This window comes from Cantharellus anzutake (assembly GCF_015039405.1).
Source record: "Cantharellus anzutake strain C23 chromosome Unknown EI90scaffold_48, whole genome shotgun sequence".
Classification (NCBI taxonomy): domain Eukaryota; kingdom Fungi; phylum Basidiomycota; class Agaricomycetes; order Cantharellales; family Hydnaceae; genus Cantharellus; species Cantharellus anzutake.
This window is the reverse complement of record NW_024066998.1, coordinates 421,536-440,777: the sequence shown is the minus strand read 5'-3', so window position 1 is coordinate 440,777 and position 19,242 is coordinate 421,536. Positions and strand designations below refer to the sequence as shown.

General features: G+C 46.6%; 4 protein-coding genes and 1 non-coding gene across 5 annotated transcripts; 3 read left to right on the top strand and 2 right to left on the bottom strand.

Moving 5' to 3' along the window:
* Positions 1–1,122: 1,122 nt before the first annotated feature.
* EI90DRAFT_3146597 (pyrroline-5-carboxylate reductase) lies at positions 1,123–2,339 on the top strand (the record flags this gene model as incomplete). The annotated part of the gene is made up of 6 exons (XM_039065434.1): positions 1,123–1,147; positions 1,200–1,512; positions 1,568–1,736; positions 1,784–2,030; positions 2,083–2,154; positions 2,212–2,339. 6 exons carry the CDS (start codon positions 1,123–1,125, stop codon positions 2,337–2,339), a joined length of 954 nt encoding a protein of 317 aa, XP_038912736.1.
* Positions 2,340–3,849: 1,510 nt separating this feature from the next.
* On the bottom strand, positions 3,850–3,923 carry EI90DRAFT_t189. Its single transcript has one exon. It is a non-coding gene; the product is annotated as a tRNA-Ala (tRNA).
* A 2,039-nt stretch (positions 3,924–5,962) lies between these two features.
* EI90DRAFT_3231753 (uncharacterized protein) lies at positions 5,963–7,241 on the top strand (the record flags this gene model as incomplete). The annotated part of the gene is made up of 5 exons (XM_039066504.1): positions 5,963–6,339; positions 6,400–6,529; positions 6,579–6,647; positions 6,701–6,886; positions 6,954–7,241. The coding sequence occupies exons 1-5, from the start codon at positions 5,996–5,998 to the stop codon at positions 7,239–7,241; spliced, it is 1,017 nt and encodes a 338-aa protein (XP_038912735.1). The 5' UTR covers positions 5,963–5,995.
* Positions 7,242–7,557: 316 nt separating this feature from the next.
* EI90DRAFT_3018825 (uncharacterized protein) lies at positions 7,558–8,034 on the top strand (the record flags this gene model as incomplete). Its single annotated transcript, XM_039057264.1, has 2 exons — positions 7,558–7,814; positions 7,890–8,034. The coding sequence occupies 2 exons, from the start codon at positions 7,558–7,560 to the stop codon at positions 8,032–8,034; spliced, it is 402 nt and encodes a 133-aa protein (XP_038912734.1).
* Positions 8,035–15,511: 7,477 nt separating this feature from the next.
* Positions 15,512–16,316, bottom strand: EI90DRAFT_3128254 (uncharacterized protein; the record flags this gene model as incomplete). Its single annotated transcript, XM_039064075.1, has 2 exons — positions 15,512–15,760; positions 15,813–16,316. The coding sequence occupies 2 exons, from the start codon at positions 16,314–16,316 to the stop codon at positions 15,512–15,514; spliced, it is 753 nt and encodes a 250-aa protein (XP_038912733.1).
* Between the last annotated feature and the right edge of the window lie 2,926 nt (positions 16,317–19,242).

Here is a 19,242-nt window from a genome sequence, read left to right as displayed (position 1 = left end):
TCCACCAGACTTTCACCGCACCACACCCTGCTGTCGAGGAAGACAGTGCCAAGCCACATTGAGCACAGTCTTGAACATGCAGCCTAATTAAAAAACGAAAAGAAATCCTATCAGTTAGAAAAAATAATGGGTCTGAGATAAATGCCAGAAGAACTCACCACCTGACTTTCGCTGCGCTGCACCCTGCCATTGTTGAGGAAATTGGGGGGGACAGTATTGAGCACTGTCATGAACCCGCAGCCTAATTAAAAAACGAAAAAAAATCCTATTGGTTAGAAAAAAAATGTGGGGGGGACTGTGTGAGTCACCGTGATGGCACACAACCTTATTAAGAAACGAAAAAAAGGCTTATCAGTTAGAAAAAAAAAATGGGTTTGAGATATTTACAAGAACTACCTACTGCCTAATTTTCATCCCTTTCCATCCAGCCATTGTTGAGAAAAATGGGGGGGACTGTGACAAACATGAATTTATAAAAAACGAGAATTAGGATTATCGGTGGTAAAGTAATCTGTAGGAGTAAAATACATGCCTTTTAAAAGAAACCGCAAGTCCCTAGCTCATCTGGTTGCAGAGATATGAGCTATTCTTTGTCAGGCTTGCTTTCACACCAACGAGCGAGTGCGGAACCGAAATTTGTCACGTGTACTATTGAATGGAAACCGGCAGTAGTGGGTCACACGGAGCAATATTAATACATTTGCCAGTGCGGAAACGCATTTCCCAATGGTGGCAATTCTCCTCCACAACAGGCACATGACTCTCGTGTACTAGAAGGCCTCGCCCTTCCTCACAAACTTCAGGCATACCTGCCTGCGAAAGCTATCGAAGGTTCCACCAAAAAAAAAAAGAAATCCAAACGAGTCGGCATTCCATTAACAAAACACTCCGGACCCCATAATTGATCTTCCCCTGTGCCATGATTGATTCTCATTGGATACAGCCCAATTAACAAGATGCTTGATTGTGGACAACCACGAAGTATGGCTGAATTTAACAATTTACATATCTAAATATGAGCCTTCATCGCGAAGGTCATTCCTTTGTTTCCGTATATTTGTACCGGAGATCTCTGCCCCGCTACCAATGGAAGCACACAGCCACACCATTGACCGATCGTCAATGGGCTATAAGCTTTGCCTACTCGGTATGCATAGCTAGCTCGTATTATTAGCGCCTAGTGATACTCCTGATGGTAGGATGCGGAACGATGGGAATTGCGATCACCTCTGGCTTGATTTCAAGCCTGGAGACGCGATGGAACAGTCCCGTTCAAACTTTTGGTGATCATCCTCCATCATCCGGTACATCCACTCCTGTCCCTTCATACATGATGGGTGTATCGGAAGATGCACTTCCGTCAAAATTTTTGGCCACCGTAAGTCGTAAGGAAAGTGCCAAGAAATTACGCAAGTTGTTCTGGGAGTCATTCGGGGAACTGGCAAACCTCGTAGACATTTTCGTTGGAGAAAACGTTGCAGCAGTGCGAGATAGTGATGTAGTGCTGGTCTGGTGTGCATTCTCTTTTCCCCTTTAACTACCTTAGCGATGCTCAAACTGGCTGGAGTTGTAAACCTCAACTGGCCGAAGCAATACTCACAGAGGAAGGGATGCGAGAGGCCATCCGAGGGAAACTCGTCATTAGTATCATGGCTGGGGTCACTATTAACCAGCTAAGTGAGTGGTTAGACCCTAGTGTTAGAGTTATTCGTGCCATGCCGAATACGCCATCGAAAGCGAGTGCTCTTGATCCTCGTCTAATGGCGTAGCTGATAATGTACAGATTCGCGAAGGAATGACTATCGTATCAACACTTCCTTCAGCCTGCGAAGCGAACGAGCGTGAAATTATTCTTGCCATCTTTTCCTCCATTGGTCGATGCCGTTTCCTTGATGAGAAACACTTTGATGCATGTACGGCGTTGTGCGGATCTGGACCAGCATTTGTCTCAATCGTGCTTGAGGCTCTGGCGGATGGGGGTGTGATGATGGGATTACCTAGAGTCGAGGCGTTGGAGCTAGCGGCTCAAAGTAAGCAGCCAGATTCGTAACGTCAATCTGTTGATGGCACAATTTCCACCAGCCGTACAGGGAACTGCTCGCATGGTGTTACAGACAGGCATTCATCCGGCAGCGCTAAAAGATTCCGTCACGAGTAAGCTGGTTATTTTTCCCTGAGAATTCAACATTGGTGGCTGATGATCCGCTTCAGCACCAGGTGGATGTACGATTGCTGGATTGCTATCTCTGGAAGATGGCAGAGTACGGTCCACTTTTGCTCGAGCCATTCAGGTGGCAACTATCAAAGCTCATGAGCTTGGACAGCCCACGAAGCATTAGGAGCAGCTATTTTCTTTTAATCGCCAAACAAAGGTGTGTTGTGGTTGAATTCATGCATTATAATGTGCCACAGACAAGATTAAAAAAGAATCCATTATAACTGGTGGACGCCGCCTGTCACGGCGGGGTGTTTAGGACCGTGTTTCGGCGTTTGTATTTGTGCTGCGTGCTTGTTTCTTATTGTCCCACTCAGCACAATGTACTCCAATTTTTTTGACATGGATACCTCCCCTCGACGAGATTAATCATATTCGGACAAACCCCGATCATATGGCATACGAGAAGCAGGCAATCAAAGTCAAGCCAGGCAGATCACTGTCCTTTTTTTACAATAATGAAACCAGAAGTGCAGGAAATTGTAGGCGAATTCCTCGGTTTACGGACTCTCGGACGCTCAAACCTGTTGGAGGTGGGCGGATTATCCGTGTCCTCATCAGCCGCCATATCTTCATTGCGACGGAAAAACGGGCCCCATTTAGAATGGAGTCCTTGCAACTCGTCGTCACCGGCTCGTTTTGGACAGGACGGTGTTGTCCTCTAACAGACGGGTGGACCCACAATTTGCAAAGCAAATTTGGAAACTACGAATTTCGCCTCGTGCGGTATTTCGAGTGCGGGTGCTGAATGTGATGGTATTACTCTCCGCGCTGATGCCTGAGTGTCATAAGCGCAAAGTGGCGGTCCCGACGACCGCAACACCAGCCCTGAAGAGAAGCTAGAGTTCATCGTGCAGAATGTTGTTTCCATGTTTTCAATGTCCATAAAATATTGGAATTCTTTCTGTACAACTGCTGATGGTATCAGCTGTGATCACAATTGGAAGCGCTTGTGGTGCGGTCGCTTCCCGACGGTTCTAGAGAAAGGAGCCAATGTGGATCGAAGACACCGAGTCCGTAAGAAGTAGATAGAAACACCGGCATCGGCATCGGCATCAACATGGGTCATTTGCCGACCCCCATAGATTTTCAGTCCCCGACATCACTCTTCACCAGCTATGTCACCTTTAAGCTTCATATTCCTTCGTGCTGCTTGAAAAACTCATTGGGGACATCTCTGGATCCCTAGATATTTGGATGTGGATCAACAACGCACCGTAACGTTGGCAGAGGCCAGATGCCAGCATCGATTCGCAGTTATCAACTCCGCTCTTTGCACAGTACCAACAGTGCCCACTTTCTTGTGAACTGCTCGAAAACCGAAATCGAATTAGCCAAATCCTGGGTACGTGACATCCTCAGAGTGGCAGTAGTTCCATTGAGAAGGAAGCTGGTGCTTCTGCAACGCGATCGACGTATTCGGAAGTGGAAAAAGGAACTTGGCAGTCTCTGGCTCTGCCTAGGCTTCTGCGACTACTTATTTTGCATCTTCACAGAGAACCGGTTCGAACCGGGAACCGAACCGCAGCAGAACCGAACCAGGTTTGGTCAGCCGGGATTGTCCCGTTTGATGGGAACTCATGTGGTCATATGTGTTGGAATTTGCACGTGGTCTTTTAGGGAAACCTAAAAGTTGGACATACTGGGAATCGAACTCCAGTCTTCTGGATCGCGAACTCAGTGTGCACAGCCATTACACCATACACCCTGTTAGGCTGAAGTGGTTATTTCAACAATATGATGTATTGGTGATGGGATATGAATGTGCTTACAGTGAAAACCGGTTTATCAGGGAAAAGTTGTGCAAGTGAGAACCCTGTTCACTAGGGCTCTAAGCGGATCGGATGATCTGCGGATATCCGCAACCGCATCCGGAAATTCACGGATCCGGTTTTGGATTTTCAGAGGAAAATATCCGCGGTTTTTAATCCGCGGATTTGCGGATTATCCGCAGTTTTATCACATGATTTATTGCTTGCAGATATGCAGGAGATCTGAGGCAAATAAGGGTGAAATTCCCCATATTTACTGTAACTGCTACTCTACTGTGGCTTTTGAGAGGATAATATCCGCGGTTTCTAGTCCGCAGATAGGCGGATTATCCGTGGATTAAATATATCCCACTTTCCTAGATACCCCTCCTATGTTTCCATATTTTCTCCCAATTTTTTCAAGTCCAATCTAACCACCCAGGCCCGTTATTTCCAAATTTGGCATCTTGTCATATCCATACAATCCCGACCTCCGCTCCGGGCTCCTGGAACTCCGAACTCCGACTTCCGGAGCCCTCCTTCCCTTCTGTCACCTTCTCCTTGCCGACTCCCAAGAGGTTATCCCACCTCCGGCTCCAACACCACCTTCGGTCCGACTCCGGAACATTCCGGGTCCGACCCCAACCTCGACACCTTCCAGACGAGTACGCAAAACCTATGCTCCCGACTCCAGACCTCCGCTCCGGAATCCCGTTCGCGTCTCCGTCTCCGGAACCTCTGGTCTTAGCTCCGACCTCGGACTTTGACCCCACCTCCGCTTATATCCATTGTATTGGTTAGCTCATTCCATTTAATTACCTTTGCCAATATTCTGGAGTTTAACCTCCGAGTTCGGACTTTCCGGACTTACTCCGGACCTTGCAACTATTGCATTGTCCATTTCAATTCCGCTATTCTCCCTCATTCCTATTTGGGCTGCTGCTTCCTTTCTATTCAGTCAGCTAGCCATTCCCGACTCCCATCCTCCCTTCCTTCTTGGGCCTTGGCCCTTCATTCCTCCTTTGGGAAACACCATTGAGTCAAACACTTGACCCTCGGTGTTGTTCCTCTTTCCATCTCCCTTTGTCTCCTTTTGTCCTACCCTTGTTCCTTTTGATTCTGGACCCCTCCTTATATACAATGTACCTAGTAACTTGTAACCTCAGTCCGAAATTGACATGAATTCCCCCCAAGAGACTTTCCCTCTGCTAGATCCGAAATTAGGGACCCCTAGGACAACCAGCAATGGCACAGTGCTCTGCCTGAGTCACTGAGGCCGAGGTCCTTCCACGCTAAGTCTCCGATTCCATTCCGGAGTCGTCCGAATCCGCACATTCTAACACATCTGACACCCATCTTTTGTGCCATTTTCCCCATATCTCTGTCAGTTCTCCACCAATATGGACATATTTGGTATTGTTAGAAAGCTCTTATCAGGGCCGTTCCAACATAATATAATTTTGGAACATATTATCTATAATCTGCGGTTGATCTGCATATCCGCGGATTTCTAACTGCTGGATACGGTTTTTGTTTCAAACCTCTAAAATCCATGGATTCTGATCCGGATCCGGACCGATCCGATCCGCTAGGAGCCCTACTGTTCACTCCGAAAATAGCAAAAAGGGGATAGACTTGCATAAGCATGGTAATTATGTACTCCCCCACTGTTGAGTTCCTAACAAGGGAATCGCTTGCTTCCTGTCAAAACATGTCAACAGAATGCGTATGAGAGGCAGCAGCTGGCTAAACTCGGTACTGAGGCATGATGGCGGACTAGGGGGCTCTGGGAGCTCCGGGGGCTTCATAGAGCATCAATAATATGTGAGGGTGTGTGTCTTGAATGTTATGCAAGTACTAGCCAGTGACTTGCCTGATCTCGAAAATCCCAGAATGGTCTAAGTGTTTGAGAGATCATGGCAGACAGGCAGCAACGGCCATGAATTGGAAAATCAAATAGAAGATAATTGAAAGCCTGTCTTGAAACTTGCCCCTCCCCCTCCAAATCTTTCCCCTCTTTGTCACTGACATGCTCACTAACTTTCAGCTAGAAAAGATGCCCACACACCGTGTAGGCAGCCAACCTGCTACAGAAGAAGATGCCAACAGCGAGTACAGTGAACAATTCAAGCCAATACGCATTACAGTTGCGCTTTTGGTGCCAAAGAAGGGCAAGGATGGGAAGGACAAGAAACCCAACACCATCCAGAAGCAGTTTCAACTTGATGTCCTTGGGAGCAATAGGGAAATTGAGCCATCCATCTTTTGGGGGGCTGCTCTCGGGGCATTGGGTCCCGGTTATTCCACAGTGTATGTGCTGGGAAATGGCACTGGCAAATGGCCCATCTTCAAATGGCACAAAGAAGGTGCAGCGTATGTACTACAGTCCCTTTTTCATTCATCCTTCAGGCTTTGACTAATCCTCATCTTCAGTGCGAGCAAGCGACTCCTAATTGAGACAAATGTGGAATTTTCGTCAATGATTCAGGCCATTCGCAGCCAGATGCTGCTCACTATCACCATAAAAGTCAACTTGGACGACTTTCAAGCAATGCTGCAGCCGGTAAGATGCATTTATTATAGAAAAAGTTGTTTATTGACTGCAAATACAGACTCCCAGTACTACGAATGCACATTGGCATGCGAGTTATGAGCCACCTGGTTATGGCAATGTGGGTAAAGTGAGTTTTATTTCAGATCTGTCATTTTTATGGTTGTACATTCCAGAAACCAGGCACCCAGCATCACAAATCTTACCCCATTGGAGGCAGAACGTGCTGCAAAAGTGGTTCAACTTCAAGAGCAGTGGGCATGCATTGATCCTCACCATACTAATGGACAATACTGCTTCATCTGTAAAGCTGGTGACCTGTGCATACCGTTGTCTCCACATGCTCTGAAGCACTGGGCATCTAGTTGGGTGAGTTTTGAAATCAAATTGGCAGACAATATTAGTATGTGACAATCATGGCAATTTTGCATGGCAGATTGAGGGCACAGCATCATTGAACAGTCCCCCTAATAGTCATTATTTTGATTTGACTACCCATCACCATTCCAAATCCCAGTCCCACACCCCTGGAAATCCACCAGCTAACAATCAGCTTGAAACTCTCATGACACTTGCCCTTGTGGCCATGGTCTCCACTTTGAACCCGAAAGCATCAGCATTGCTTGTTCCTCCAACACATGCTGACAAAGTGCCATCGCCCAAAAAGCAAATTACAACGGTCCAACCCCTGGGTAGCTGTAAGGGATGGACAGGGATGGGATGATGCGCGCTTTGCGCGCATTTCATTTATTCATTTATTCTTTAATACTCTTCGTAATAAACAATGTAAAACAACTGTATATATATATAGTGTCCGGGGTCGGGGAAAGGGGCTTTGCTCTTCTCCTCCCCCCCTGTCGAATACTAGCTCCATACAGTCTATGTTCTCGACAGCCTGAGGATTGAGGAGTCACCAAGGCCGGCACCCCAACCGGCCTTACAGTAGCCCCCAGAAGACAAAGCTGATCCTCGGACACTCATCAATTCAAGAGTTTGTCACCTGGTGTGATGTGTTACGTGGTGAGGACTAGAGTTCTTGCATGCTGGGTATGCAAGAAGAGGAGATATATCCAGCTGGTCATCTTGGGAAGAGCTCTGATAATGACCTCCGGCATGCTCTGGGCCTCCATCTGGGTCCTCTTCAGCAATTTCATGCAGCGGCATCCGAATTTTGGAACTGGAAGGTAGAGAAACAACATGCATCTGACCCTCCCAATTCTCCACCCAATCCCATGGCAAGCTCTTCTTCAGCTGGCCAGAATCGCAAGGCACTGGATGATGATTGGGCAGTAGTTATGTACAGGCAGAAATACAAGGATGGCTGAGACCCCACATATGATGATGGAAGACCCGTGTTCAACATTCCCATTAGCCAAAACAGCACGGACATGTGGGATCAGTTTGTGGAGGAACAAGAAAAACTTCACAATGATGAAGGGGTTGAGGATTATGTGATGGTTGCTGAGGGGGGTTATTGGATGCATCCCCCACTTGTGGAGGGTTCTTCAACCCCATAACTGACAACCCTTGTTTGTATACCCATGATGATGATCCATTTTTGCTGTGAATAACTCCACGAAACATGTCTATATGTATGTTTGCCATATCTACATAGTCTATGACAATATTTGGATGGGCTCAAAAGTATCCACATGAACGGTACCATCCTTGGGCTTGACTGTCGCTAACTTGAGAACATGCATCATAAATAAATGACAAAGGAGATGGATGGTGGACTGCATCATCATATTGACAGTGCATCCTGGTCTTGATGAATGAAAACATCAGCAAACCCAACCAGGAGGTATGAGAGCTCATAGAGCTCTCAGAGCTCACAGAGCTCACAGAGCTAAGAACTTTGAAAATTGCAGGTCCCCCTCTCTGAGAGCTCATAGAGATATATTTGCCCACAGAGGACTATTAGCTCTATGGGCACCCTGAGCCCATGTTTAATTCACAAAAATTCAAAAAAATAAAAAGCTTGACTACAGTATCATGTGACTGGCCACAGTCAAGTTCCTACCCTAGGGTCAACTGGACAACAGTCTACTTAACTTGCAACCCCTCATGTGGCACTGCACACCAAAGGCACACAACCCAATTGATATATACACTGAATTTAGGGTTATAAATAGGGTTAATCCGAAATTACTTAGGGGAAAATGGGGGGAAATGGGGGGGGGAGAATAAGGGGAGAATGGGGGGAAAATGAGGGGGAAAATGAGGGGGAAAATGAGGGGGGGGAATTGAGGGGGAATTGGGGGGGAATTGGGAGGGGGAATGAGGGGAAATTAAAGGGGGGGATGAGGGGGGGAATGAGGGGGGGAATGAGGGGGGAATAAATGAGGGGAAAATTGAAGGGGGGGGATGGGGGGGAATGAGGGGAAAATTGAAGGGGGGGATGGGGGGAAAATTGCAGAAGGAATTGGGGGGGGGGGATGAAGGGGGAAATGGGAGGAAAATGAGGGGGAACTGGGGGGTTTCTAAAAACTTGAAAAAAAGGCAGGGAAAATTAAGGAAAATTCAGAAAATTCAGGGAGAAATGGGGGACTTTCAAAAAAAATTGAGAAAAGGAAAATTTCTAAAAAATCAGGGAAAATTCAGAAATCTTGGTAAATGTTAGGGAGAGAAATTTCAGGACATTTAGAAATAATTTAAAAAAATTGAAATCACCTTTCTATCATAAAATTTTTGCTATCTGAAAATTTCAAGGCAAACTCCAAAATCCAAAAATTTACACTATATATTTCATCTCCTTTCTCACCCAAAACTCACCCAATTTTGACAATTGAAAAGGCTTGGTATGGATGTATGGATGATATCTGAAGGATACATCAGCTTTCTGTTTGCTTTATTGGGCTGTATTTAAATTTACTCTTTTTGGGACACTTTTCAAAACTGATTTATACCCTACATAACATGCATGGTTACATTGCCAAAAGTGCAAAGTTTTGAATTTTGGAGTTTTCCTCAAATTTTGCAAATAGCAATAAACAAGGTGCTGTATCTCAGCATATTCCATGGATACATCAGTAAACACAAAAGGTCTATGAGGTCTATGAGCCTGCTGAGATCATAGAGCTCATAGAGCCTTTGGAGCCTTTGGAGTGATGAGGATGGCTATTTTCCACACATTTACAGAAACATATATCCATATTACCATTGCACTACTGGTGCCAAGATAACTCAGCAGATTCCATGGAGACATGAAGACCATTCATTAGTAAAAAAAAAACACAAAGCTCTATGAGCTCTATGAGCCCACTGGGCTCATAGAGCTCATAGAGCTTTTCGAGTGATGATGATGGCTATTTTACATGCATTTCCAAAAATGGATATCCATATTATCTTTGCACTTCTGCATCCTTATGAGAACAAAATCATATATTTTCTTGACTCTATGTGTAGAGGGTGCACAGCAAAAGGGTCAATTTGCTCACAGAGCTCTGAAAGCTCTGAGAGCTCTGAGAGGTCCGTTCCAGGTTTGCTGATGAATGATTCCTCAATTGGATTAAAGTCTGGTGAGTACGGTGGCAAATACAACAAATGGCCACCTAGATTGATCAGATCAAGGAAGAGAATGGGAATAGAGCTAATACTGTACCTGCTTCATGTTCAATAAGTGTGCATACCTCCTGACTGTGGTGAATGGAACAGTTGTCCAGGAGGAAGACACTCTGTGGTCCTGGGTATGGTTGCATAAGTGGTACCTAGTTGCAAGGAAACATTAGTGGTTCATCAGGGAAACAACAGCGAGTAAGACTGACAACATGCTCACGAAGGAATTCAACAAATCGGTCTCCTGTTACCGGTCCCTCAAAAACTTCATATGCAAGATAACCATCTACACCTAAGACAGGGAGAATCAAATACCGAGTCCCTCAAACAAACTGAGATCGAACTGGGCAACACTTCCCAAGCTGGGCATACCCCCACCAACGTGCAACGGTGCATTCATCCTTTGAACTCTCATCGATACAAATGAGCATGTCAGGGTCATGGACCAGCTCTGCATAGCAGCATTTGAAAGCAGCATGGAGGACCTCATTTCTTTCTATTGCAATCCTAGTTACTTGTTTGCGAGTGTAAAGAAGTGAGTTGAGTGTTCGTCAGAGGGTGCTTATGCCAACATCAACCCCAAATTCAGTATGGATACAGGCTTGAAGCTCATCCAAGAGAAGTGTGCCATCATTGTCAAGGTGGGTCTCAATGTAAGTGACAGCCTCTCCTGGGAGAGTGCATGGCCATCCAACTCTTCAAAGTGATGGGGGTTGGATAGTATTGTTGGTGTGCCAGTGGTTCAGGATTTTGTAAACTAGGGTTTTGCTGACAGATAAAGTACAACATATCTGCTGAACATTCAGACTGTCCATCCAGAGAAAGGGGATATGAAGCTTTAGGTCATCACTTAGGCAGTGTACGAGGGGCATGGTTGGGGAGGCTGGGACATGAGGGCTGTTGGATGTTGTTGGCTATTGTTTATGTTCAACTTCACCAAAAGCGGCAAACATTATGTACAATTTGCAAACGGGACATATATGAACTAGGGTCCAGTGAGAAGACCTCCTAATCCAGAAGGAGAATACTAACAGGGTTCCAGTTGCACAACTTTTCCCTGATAAACCGGTTTTCGCTGTAAACAGGAAGTCAAACAGAGTAACACCGCCACCCTGCCATTCAAAGCCTCAGGTATTAGATGCTGCACGGCAGTGCCGTTTCTCACCGTTTGAGCATTTTAATGGTACAGCAAGCACAACAGTCTACAGTAATAACCCAGTCAATGCACATGCACTTTCGACTCATGTTCCCATGGTCCTCACACACCGATGACAGCAGCAATGGGTACTATTATTGGTGTCATATCCGTGCATACCCGACCCCGACTTGACTTCCGGACCTCCACCCTCTTCACCTCCGGAGTCATAACCTACCGCTGCCGTTCCGATACTCACCTTCGGTCCTGGCAACACACCTCCTCCTTACCTCCCCGACCCTATCTCCGTCCGCTCCGATACTCATCTCGGACCGAACACCGCCCCTCTCGCCACCCTCCTACTACTCCGCTCCCCCTTCACAACACCTCCACCCTCCCGTTATCCTCCTACGCTTCCCCCGTCCGCTCCGATACTCACCTTCGGACCTGACTACTCTCCTTTCCGCCACTCCTTCTCCCCTTACCTGTCCCCTCTCTCCTCCCTCCATTACTCCTCCGCCACCCTTCCGCCAAGTTACGACCTTCCACCGCTGTCCCGTACTTCGCACTCGGACACCGCTCGTACCTTGCACCGAGCCTCCATCATAGTCCCTACCTCGGACTTTGACTCCACCTTGGTCTTAGTCCATTGCATTGGTGACCTCATACTACGTAAACACCATTGCCAATATCCCTCGGACTTTCAACCCTGCCTCCGTAACCTCCGTAAGCTCCGCAACCCCTGAGCTTCACGGATTGCCTTCGGCACTCTCACCGCTTGTAATGTATTTCTCGCGTTTTCCCCTCATCCCTATTTGGACTACTGCTTCTTCCTATTCTAGCCAGTTAGTCATCATCCCCACTTCCCCTCATCCTCCTGCCCCTCTGGGCCTCGCCCTCCCTACCTCTTTTCGGATGTATCACAGGTCCTGCCTTATGACCTTCGGTACCGCTCCGCTCCCTCTACCCTTTGTTCCCTTTCGGACGTCTTCGTTCCGATTCGGTTACCCTTTGTTTTCCTTGTGCTTTTGCCCCTTCCATTATATATATCGGCGCTTGTACATACTTGTTTTGGTTTAGTCCGAAATCGACATGAATTCCCCCCAAGAGACTTTCCCTCTGCTAGATCCGAAATTAGGGACCCCCAGGACAACCAGCAATGGCACAGCGCTCCGCCTGAGTCGCTGAGGCCGAGGTCCTTCCACGCTAAGTCTCCGATTCCACTCCGGAGTTGTCCGAATCTGCCCGGTTCTAACAATTGGGGATACTGTACTGACATGACCAACAACCAGTAGGGCAGCCAGTCCGGTACTTCTTCAAAATTTGTCACACATCACATGAGTATAGCGGTTCAAAAGTCCGGTGTCATGCTATTTGGGCGGCTGTGCAAACATTATATTCAAATTTTCCTAAATTGGTATCTATATTGCTAACAGCATGATGGTTTCCTCTGCACACAAAGCAATGTGACTGGCAAGAGCAAACCCATCCATAATGAGCAGTAGGACTTGAAAGGCAGGACAGAACGAAAATTTTCTGCATATTTTACGGATATAAAACACCCCAGGGCTGGGTTGTGTCATGCAGTTCCCAAGGTTGCTGGTTGACTGTCACGCATCATGCAGCCATGCCAGTCAGAATGTCCAAACAAAATTTTTGTCATGCTCCCAACCCAGCCGGTTGTTGGTCGTGCCAGTACAGTAGTGTGTAATAGGTAGTCACCTAAATAATCGCAAAAAATGGAGATCAAGGGATTAAAACTCAAGGGCAGAGTCAGAATCTTTGACATGGCACATTTCATAATGGAAAATGCATTTCCACCCAATGCAACACACTACTCATCCTCCTCCTCTGAACTGTCTCCATCCTCACCTGAGCTCCCCAAGCACTCAGAATCACCAACATTATCCTCTTTGGCCTGCTCCTCCAATTCAGGCTCTGTGTCAGAGACCAGGTTGAGACAAGGGAATGTCTCCATGGCGGAGGGCTTCGGCCTCAGCGACTTATGCCAGGAGCACTGTGCCAAGTAACATGTTGTAGGTGGGATAATTGCCCACACGCAGCACCGGCTCGGATACCCGTTTCCATGATTAGAAAACCCCTTCCATTCATGTGACAACTCGATACGGATTCGGTATCTAAAAATAGTCCTAATTCGTACGATTCTGACGATATCAAGAATGTCCCAATCGGTGGAGAATTGACAGAGTTCTATGTTGGGCAAGTTAGGCACGGGCATGTGCAGGCGTGGGAATCTCAAGCAGCAACCCAGAATTCCTGCCTCACTCGTTCCCACGGCGTCTAATAAATTGGTAAAATGCTCATTGGCTGCGTGAGAGTTATCTCCGGCTACATTTCCAATTTAGGCTCTTAATTCCATAAACTCGCTGAGAAATCGCTTATTTTCTTATATTTTCATATTTTGCCATCATTTCAGATATTGATTGATATTCTTTTATTGTTACTGTTACCCTTTTTTTATTATTTCGCCTAATAAGGTATGCAGGTGCCATATGGTACCAATATTTCCCATCAATTATTCTAAAAATAATTATTTCTTATAATCCTGTACATACCGGATTTTTGAAAAGAAGTTCTCCCCTCCCCCATTTTCTCTAAGGTGCTAGGATGCGCTAGAGAGGGTGTGAGTGTGTGGAATTCCAACAGTAGGAATAAGGGCAGTGATCTAGCTCACAACGAGTGAGTAGTGGACACTGAGCCTGGACCTTGCGGAAATCCCGGGGAACTCACCACGGAGTTAAGGATCGAGATAAGCAGAGAGAAGATCAAGAAAGTAGGAGTTTAGGGAGTTTGGCCCCCATGAGCTTAGTTGGCATAGAGAGCTGCGAGCCCTCTTTCAACGTCCATGCCCTAACTTACTAAACTGGCAACCAGAACTGAAGGGGGTAAACTCTAGTCGATTTTATTACTGAGGTGTAACCTATGTACAAGTTGAGTATATATAGTTACAACGAGGATGGGGCCGCAAATGGCAGAGCCGAGCTAACAGGGTTAGACATTAGCCAATTGAATATTACTGACGAGTTGGGTTACGGGTTTAACGGAATGGTAGGCATTAACCCAGAAACAGAAAGGAGGGATAGGCCCGAAGGTGGCCTTGCAGGGCAAGCGAGTGTATTGCCCAGCGGAGGTGGGAGTGCGCTAGCGGACGTCAGAGCTGTCCGGAAGCCTTCAGGGCTCCGTACTTAGGGAGGTGTAGGTAATAAATTGAAAGGAGGGGGTGGTGACCATCAAGGGGTACCAAGGGGGTTGTGGAATACGGGAGCTCCGAGGTTAGTGAAGGAGGAGTGGAGGTAGACCAGAGGGATTGGAGGGATCGGAAGTCGATGGCCAGGGATGGATATGACACTCTGTTACCAATGCCCAAACCTCTGCATGCATGGCAACACATGGCTTTTGTGGAGGTTTCTCACCCTGGTTGCGGTGCACTTCCTTCATCACCTCCCAATTCTCCAGCAGCACCTCATTGTCCAGTCTAGCTGCCTCCCATGCTTCAGCCCTCAGTTTCCTGAGCTCTGCAATCTCTCCTACAAGTTTCTTCTGAGTCTCTCTTCATGTACTCCTTAATGTGGCTTCACCTGTTGCAGTGCTTCTGCCCTTTCAATCAAATCCAACATCTCATCCTCTGTCAACACAACAGCTTTCCCAGTCTGCAGTCAGCACCTATCCTTCTTGTGCTTTTTCTCCTTCTCTGCATGTTGCTTGAGGAACTGCTCCAGGAATGATGCCAACAGTAGGATCGGTGTATTGGCTGCATCAAATCCATCTTGCATCTCCTTGTAAACATTGGCTAATGCATTGTCCAATGCATTTACATCCTCTCTTAGTACTTCATCCTCGATGTGGAGTTGATTAGCTCAGGTTACCACAGGTGGTGCTGGCAGTGTGTTGTGGGGGGAGCCCTCTTGAGTGGTGCATGCTTTGATAAATTGGGGGTAGCAATGTCATATTTGATGGTAGACAACTAGACTGAGTAAAACTGATGCAGATGAGCGAGATAGAGACTCGCAGAATACATCCTCAGCAGATGAGGGAGGAAGGAAAGGTGAGAGTAAATTTGGGTCTATTGTCGGTATCTGACAATGTTCTCTTGGAGTTCTAGGTGCCCGATAAGGAGAATAGCATGTTATCCGAGATGTTTTGGGGGTTTGGGTCCCTGTGATGGCTTCTTGGAGTGAGTCCAGTTGAGCTGATGACTGCATCTCATGTTGCCTATGCTGCCAGTAGTCTGCCTCACGCTCACACATGGTGCAGAAGAAGTTCATTCCCTTTTTAACTGGTTAGGGAAGCATCACTGGGACTGCTGAACTTGCATCAAGTGATGTCATAGTGCTTGGCCACATCATTTCAGGAGTCACAACATCCTGATTGAGTGGCCAAATTCCAGATTTCTGAAATGCCTTGAGTATGTTCTCCTTGGTAAAGGCTTTAAGGTGAGCAGTCCCATAGATTTCAAGGAAGTTCTCTTTTGTAACTGTGTCACCAGAAAACTCGTGGCTCTGTACTGCCTGTTGGGTCCCAGGTAATGTCTGTAGACCATTATATAGTGCTGTTTGGGTACTACCAGCTCGTCCCTCCTACAGTGGCCCTGTCTGGAAGTTGCCAATACCACCACTTTTTGTCAAAGTGGGACATTCGAGTCTCATCACAGTTGTAGATATTTCTTGGGTGGATCCCATAGCTCTGGATTGTCTTGGAAAGAAGATCAAAGTGGTGTCGCACATTTTCAGGATTTAATGCTGATGCATGGGTTTTCTCAAGAAGCGTGCAAGTTTTTGCACCAATTTGATCTTCAAACCTTTGAACAAACCGCTGTGCCCAGTTATGGCCAATGCACTTTATATTTTCATTGTGAATCTGCACAATTGCAAGTCCATATTCAGTGATTTTTTTGTACATGAGTGGAAACCCCTGATCACCCATTTCTTTAATGAAGTCCACAAGTTCCTGAGATTCTGTAGGTGTCAGAAGACCACGTTTAGCTGCTGAAATAGGTTTGGAATCCTGGGAATGCTTGAGATGGCACCATAGGGTAGTTCTATCCACTCCAGGAAACTGAGTGGCAACCTTCCCAATGGAGGGCATTGGTGCTTCACAATGTGAAGCTTCTTCATATGCCTTAAGCCATGCTTCAGTAGCTGATTTATTGAGTTGATCCCTTTCCTGTGATATTTTTCACTTCACAGCACTGTTTGAAGAAGCATGCTGACCCATTTCAGCAGTTTGAGTTGCACACAAAGGAGGGAAATGGATGCACAATTCAACCAGAAGCAACTTTGGATCCGGGTTTCTCCTGATCAGCAAACAACCACCAGTGCAGGGTTTGTAGGCCATCCAGGCATTTGAATTCTTCATAGGAGGTCCATTACCTGTTGACCTCTTTTCTAAGCCTATTTTTCATGTAGTTGTCATTGTAAAACAAGAAGTTTAAATCATTGAAAAAGTATCTATGAGGCTGATTCAGTGGTTGGCGCTTAACTGCCTTCAATCTTCAGACTGAGTGTGCAAATAGCTCTGAAAGTTGGCATAGATGATGAGTATTGGTTGCTTGTTAGGGATCTCCAGTTTCAAGATGTTCTGATATGTGGAACTTATCAAACTTGAACATGTTGCATTGGACGGGAATGTACATTGACTGGGTTATTGTCAGAGTCCATGCATCTATTCATGGTGTAAAGATATCCCCAGGTGTCAGGGGACGACTCCCGGGTCCCCATGACCCTCCCCTATGGTCCACAGTCCTAGGTGTAACTAGCCCTGTCCAGGGCACAACCTACTGTGGGTCAGAGATGGTATATAAAAGAGAGGCAAGTATATACAACTTGCCTACTGTGGGTCAGAGATGAGAAGGAAGTTAACTTCTCATCTTCCCACAGTGGCCACAATACATCGAAAACTTCCGGAGATATCCGGAAGTCACATGAGACCCGAGACCCGAGGTCCGGGCCATCCGGCTGCACTGAGCATCCGGCACAGGGCGTGCGCGGGGAGTGCAACAGCTGGGTGCAGTCACGGGTGCGGGTGCGAGTGCGGGTGTGGATGCGGTATGGGCTAGGTCAGGGTGTATGCCCTGACACCAGGAAACTAGTCGATATCAAAGCTAGGGAGCTAGCCTAGCTGGCATAAGGGCCTTATATACATGAGCTCCGCTAACTCATGAGAGCGTGGCTACATTGGGAACACATGGTAACTGATAGAAGTATGACATCAGATAGGAAGATAGATGATGTGGATGGAAGGGCAATAATGGGTAAGGGGTGACATGACAGTGATAATAGTGCAATGAATAGTACCTGCATTCTAACTACATAAATATCTCATGCAATCTTGGCTAACAGTTATGTCATTAATATTGCTTAGAGTAAAGGGGGGCCAGATAGCTGGGAGTAACATCTGAAAAGTGTAATATCTCCCATGGGCTCCATGGATATCCATGGGTTTTCATGGGGGGCCATGAACACCCATGGACACCCATGAAAGCCCATGTACAACATTATCTTCCAATTTCTGTGAAATTCCATGGGTACCATGAATGCCCATGGATACCCATGAATACCCATGGGAGCATTATTAGAAGGGTCCATGAATGTCCATGAATGTTCATGGATGTTTATGGAGGTCCACAGAAGTCCATGACAGTGCATGGGGGCAGCCTGACCTCGGAGTTGGGTGTGTGCAGTGTTCTGGGCAGTGGGGCACTAGATCCTGCCTGTAGTTCCTCAAACTCACTGAAGGGGCTATGTGGGGAGTGAGTTGAGAAGAAGGGTGAGTTTCCCTATCCCTGCTAAGCTACTATAAAAGGAAGTGGACTGTGCCAGTTTATAGTGTGACTGCAGGCAGAAGCCAGGCACATTCCCACAGCTTGGAAAGGGTGTCACATGGGTCTGTATGTGGTCTCCTGGTTGTAAATACACATGGAAAAATAGGGAAAAATGGGGAGAGACTGGGGGGAGGGTTTTCAGGGTTGTATGTTCAGGTGAGGTGCCCTGACAATACTATAGCAAGTGAAAATATTAGTTGAAATTGCAGGACTCAGAGATGGGGACCCAACCAAAAGCCTTTATACATATGTCTTCACAGGTGTCATATCCATCCTCTGCCACCACCTTCTGTCACCTCCAGCCATCCCTGATTACCTCTGCTCCACTCATACCAACCTCAGAGGCCCCCAATGGTCACCACCTCCCCATTTCCATATATATTACTTACACCTCCCTAAGTATGGAACCCCAAAGGCCTCCAGACAGCTCCAATGTCCACAAGTGCACCCCTGACTCCGTTTGGCCATTTAGTTGCCTGCCCTGCAAGTCTGCCTTTGGACCGCCCTCTCCATTCTTGGGTTGTTGTCTGTTAAACCTGTAACCCAAGTTGCCAGTAATATTCAGTTGACTAACCCTTGACCCTGTTATGTCAGCTCTGCCTGGTTTCTGCCATTTATGGGCCCTCCACCTAGACTTCCCATGTATCTGCAAATTAGGGCCCCAACATGCTACTGGGCACAGTGCTCCTGGCTTGAGTTGCTGAGGCCAAAGCCCTCTGAACACTGAGTCATACCTCCCTTTCAAATCCAGTCTTTGACAACAGGAGTCTGTATAAATGTTAGAACTGTGGGGCTGAATTGGTCCATTTCCATAGGTTTTGGGTGCAGCATAGGGGGTCAGCATAGGGATGATTCTACAGATAATGTGGCAGAGGTTGTGAGAGCTGGGTTTACAATAACATGGTTGGGTCAGGTTTTGTGTGATGATAGTTGTTGGATACTAACTATTTACATGGCATGGGATACTGTACTCCACAGAGCCTGTAAGAGGCTAAAAATGGGAAAATCCCATTTCTATAATAATAAATATGAACTTTGATTTTTGTGCCACAACTGCAAGTGTCCACTGAATATGTTGGTGTGCTTGTTTAAGCACTGGTGTAGCCTCACACTCCCAGTCCATCAGTACATGCCATAATGAGGCTACATATATGGTCAAGGGTGGGGAATACAATCCTTACAACCAATCAC